The sequence below is a fragment of the Peromyscus eremicus genome, chromosome 4 (genome assembly GCF_949786415.1).
Source record: "Peromyscus eremicus chromosome 4, PerEre_H2_v1, whole genome shotgun sequence".
Lineage (NCBI taxonomy): Eukaryota > Metazoa > Chordata > Mammalia > Rodentia > Cricetidae > Peromyscus > Peromyscus eremicus.
Window position 1 is genome coordinate 63,743,159 of NC_081419.1, and position 4,386 is coordinate 63,747,544.

General features: G+C 33.8%; 1 protein-coding gene across 1 annotated transcript; it reads right to left on the bottom strand.

The window, feature by feature from the left end:
* Positions 1-584: 584 nt before the first annotated feature.
* On the bottom strand, positions 585-1,523 carry LOC131908260 (olfactory receptor 5AS1-like). Its single transcript, XM_059259312.1, has one exon. The coding sequence runs from the start codon at positions 1,521-1,523 to the stop codon at positions 585-587; it is 939 nt and encodes a 312-aa protein (XP_059115295.1).
* Between the last annotated feature and the right edge of the window lie 2,863 nt (positions 1,524-4,386).

Genomic DNA, 4,386 nt, shown 5'->3' on the forward strand with positions numbered 1-4,386 from the left:
AGCTGAGTATAGCAAATCAACAGCTTACATTTTCCTAAGTGAAGATCTATGTTTGCCATTACTATGTGATAGAGTAGTAGAATCTGTAGTCAGATAATTACACAGAATAGGTAGAAAATCCTTTTTATTCTGGAAAGATGAAAACAAAATTTGAAAAATTACCTGACCTTATGCACAGAAAATACTGAAGACTGAAAAAAGAAGGGTGCAATAAGAACAGCAGAGTTTCAAGACATAAAATTAATCTTTGAAATAAATAATAATTATAGACACTAACTGCAAATAGTTGGAAAAAGAAATGATGAAAACTGTCACAGTAGATATAGTCAAACAATTGGTTCAAATGTAACCAACGTTTAGAAAATGAAGTGTTTATGAAAGTAATTGAAGACGTTAATAAATGGAGAAGTATCTTCTTCAATGAAGAATACATATTTATCAATGTCTGTGTACCTGAAGTCACATACAATGGTAAGTTTGTAATATTATAAAAGGAAAGTATTCATGAATTATCCTTAATAATGAGAAGGTGTATCTTTAAAGTCAACCAGGAATGGGCATTTTTAAGCAACTTGGATTCTCATTCATTTGAAGATACCCTTTTTTTCAAATAATTTTTTGACTGCATTTTTCACATCCTTGTTTCTGAAGCTGTAAATAATTGGATTCAACATAGGAAAGACAACAGTGTAAAACAGAGCAACTACCTTATCGGTGTCTGGAGAATAGCTGGTGGTGGGACGCAAGTACATAAACAGGAGTGTTCCATAGAACAATGCGACAGCTATGAGGTGGGAAGCACAGGTGGAGAAGGTTTTGCTCCTGCCTCCTGAGGACTTGATGTTCAAAACAGTGATGAGGATGCAGAAGTAAGAGATAAGGATGACCAGGAAGGTGCTCATCTGGATTGTGCCACACAAGGCAAAGAGCAGAAGCTCATTAATATGGGTATCTGCACATGATAAAGCAAGCAGTGGTGGGATGTCACAGAAAAAGTGGTTGACAATATTGGAGCCACAGTATGGAAGCATAAATGCGAGGGACACATGCACCAGTGAGGTCATACTTCCACTAAAATATGCCAGTATTACAAGGCTAAAACAGACCCTTCGAGACACCAGAGTAGAATAAAGCAGTGGGTTACAAATGGCTGCATAGCGGTCATATGCCATTGCAGCCAGGATAAGACACTCAGCATCTGCAAAGCATGCAAAGAAAAACATTTGTACAGCACATCCATTGAAAGAGATGCTTTTCCTGGAAGCTAAGAAATTTATCAGCATTTTAGGAGCAATGGCTGTAGAATAGCTGATATCTAAGAAAGACAAATTGCTAAGAAAGTGATACATGGGGGTTTGAAGGCTTAAGTCAATATTAACTAGGATTATTAGGCCCATATTTCCAACCACAGTCAATGTATACACTATGAGAAACACCAAGAACAACATGATTCTGAATGGCATATAATCTGTGAACCCAATAAATATGAACTCTGTTGGCCTGGTATAGTTTGTGTGCTGCATCTTTGTGGGCTTCTTGCTTTTCTCATTGGCAGTCGATGATATCCAGCAATGGGAAGTTACCTGGGCGATGAGTGATCCAAGATCTTTGTTTTCTCTTCTAAGGAGAAATAAAAAAACATATCTGTGTGTCTTGCCACTCTCACGGCCTTTTCATTACCCATTCATTACATTCTTATGCATTTTGTGACAGATGAGAGGATAATTAGACTAATGAGAGAATAAACAGATGCATGTTATTTGAAAGCAAAGGGAGGAGTACATAAGCAAAAAGAAGAGAGCAATGGAAGAGAATGATGGATAAGAGCAAAGCACAGTGATGTATTATCAAAGTGTCATAATCAGGCCCCTGAGTTTGTGTGTTAACTTAAAATTAATTAACTTAAGTTATATTTATTACTTTAATTTTACCATTACTTGTTTTAAATGGGAACTGAGAAGTTATTCTTGATTCCTGAAGATATTACTTAGAAGGTGATATTTCTTGAGGCAGTCACCCTGCTAAAGGTTTGCATTTTTTTTCATTTTAATATGAGATTTTTGGGGTCATTTTTGAGATTGGGAAAAATACTAAAAGTTTCGAAATTTTTTAGAGACTCAGCTGTAATGTTAGGGCCCAAAATCTACACACTTGTAGACTGCCAAGTTAAGAAAATTATGGGAATGTTATTGGTATGTTATCATTTAAATTTTAATAATCACAGAAATTCTGTGATCAAGAATTAGAAAACTAAATAAAAAATTATATAATGTAACAAATATGCACAAGTTGCCAGATTTGAATCTTAGCTTTGCCACTTAATGTTTGTGCGACCTAAGTAGCATCACTTAATCACTTTGTGATGTAGGAAATTATGATTTGGTGGCTGGAGAAAACATTATATGAACATTTTACAAATAAAACCTTACAGAATTTAAAAATAAAATGGTGTTTTATTTCTAGTTTTCTTGTCTCAGTATCTTGAAATATCAAAGATAATTCTTAAATTAGTTTTGGTCCGGTTTTATGGACCTCTTTTGTTTTCTGATGATTATAATTCACTAGGATTTAAATGATAAAGAGGTAAATATAGACCCTACAGCATACAAAGTATCTCCATGGAATACTTCTTAGAAAAATAAATATAGCATACAAGAAGGACACATTTGCCTTTCCCTGGATAAAAAAGTTACAAATACTCTTTCAAGGACAAGACACAGAAATTTGCAGAAGAGAAAAATCTAAATTAAAAAAGTACTTAGGTTTGTTTACCATTATTTTAGATAAAGGTAAAAGTAGTATAAAGAATTAAGAAACTCTGGGTCTATGAAAAACAACTAAGGAAATTCTCTGCTATAATAGCCCATAGATCATACCATCTAAGAAATCATCAGCAGCATCAAGATTTGACTTGAAAACTGGTCTATTGGTAGACATATGTGAACCTAGATACTGGAGAGGCTGAGTCAGGAAAAGGAAGTCATGTAGTATTTTGCATTGTGAAAACAGGCTCATCAAATACGTCTGCTTATTTGCCTTGCAGTTGGCACAGCTAATGTATAAATGCTGAGCATGTGGCAGAATAATAAAATAATTGCCTAGAAACTTAGACTCTTCTATCTTAAATAGTATACATTATTTCATTACTTCCTCATTAATAATAATCATACTCTAGGTGTTGGAGTTACAATTTGAGGCTGAGATCAAGTATATTATAGAACTCTAAAATTTATTAGAAACTTTTATGTTTGTCTAGAGTGTGCTATTGGAATTTCATAAAATAAGCCACATTCGTCAGAACGTGCTTATTAATTTTTATTAGAAACAACAGAACAATTAAACAAGCAAAAAAAGTTAATAACTGAGTGAAATGTCACTAAATGAAAATAAAGTATAACCACAATAACATCAACACATAGTAAAGTAACACTGTGTCAATGGAGCAGCACTCCATAGAGTAACTTTCCATTCTTTCAATTATGATTATTCCTAATTCTAGGAACCAGAACTTGAGTAAAGTTTCATATAACACCTGTTTACACGTGGTAATATATAGTGATGATGATGGTGATGGTCCTGATGGAAGCAACAAATAATTAGTAAAAATTATGAGGTATGGAGTGTAGAATATATATTTACATGTCTCATTTTATTTATACTTCTCAATTTTCTTGTGACATGCTTTAAAGAATTTCTTTTGCAAGTGGACCTGAAATAAAAGAAAGAAGTAATTTTTTCAAGTTCATACATTGAGTTTTCATTGTCCTTTTACTCAAAATACTGCAACGACTCTGATCTTGAATTGTTTTACACTGCCATGGGAGTTTTAGGGTAGGTTATAAAATTAAAGAGTATTAACTACAGTCGGAGAAGCTTAGGCATGATCTAATCTATATTTTTTAAAATTTTTATATGGAGTGTTTTAATCCTTTGAAACAACAGGAACATGTTCACTAACGATTTTAACCATTACCATAGGTTCACAAGGTTCTAAAACATGGAAAGTCAGCTTCAGTATCTTGTCAGTAAAGTAAATAACAGATGGTGCAGTGTGTTTGTGTAACTATCATAGTTGTAGCTAGCTTCAGTGTATCACACTGTCTGCTGCCACCTCTTTTCTTAACCGCCATGAAGACTGACTCTCATATGGAATCAACAAAGGTACACGTTATCTAAAGCACAAACATTAGCTTTGTAACATTGACCTTAGATATTTTGCTGCTATGTCACGGATTAAAACACTTACCTAGGCACCATCTAAGACTTTCAACAGTGGAACCTATTTTGACTTAGAGACAATATTTGTCCCCAGGTTTTGAAGATAAGTCTTGTGAGAGATCACTATTTATCTTAAAGTCCATGACAAGTGGGACATTATCCCAGGGT

Excerpts from the sequence above, each read along its gene's own strand:
- LOC131908260 (XM_059259312.1), bottom strand. The coding sequence starts at position 1,523 with ATGCAGCACACAAACTATACCAGGCCAACAGAGTTCATATTTATTGGG.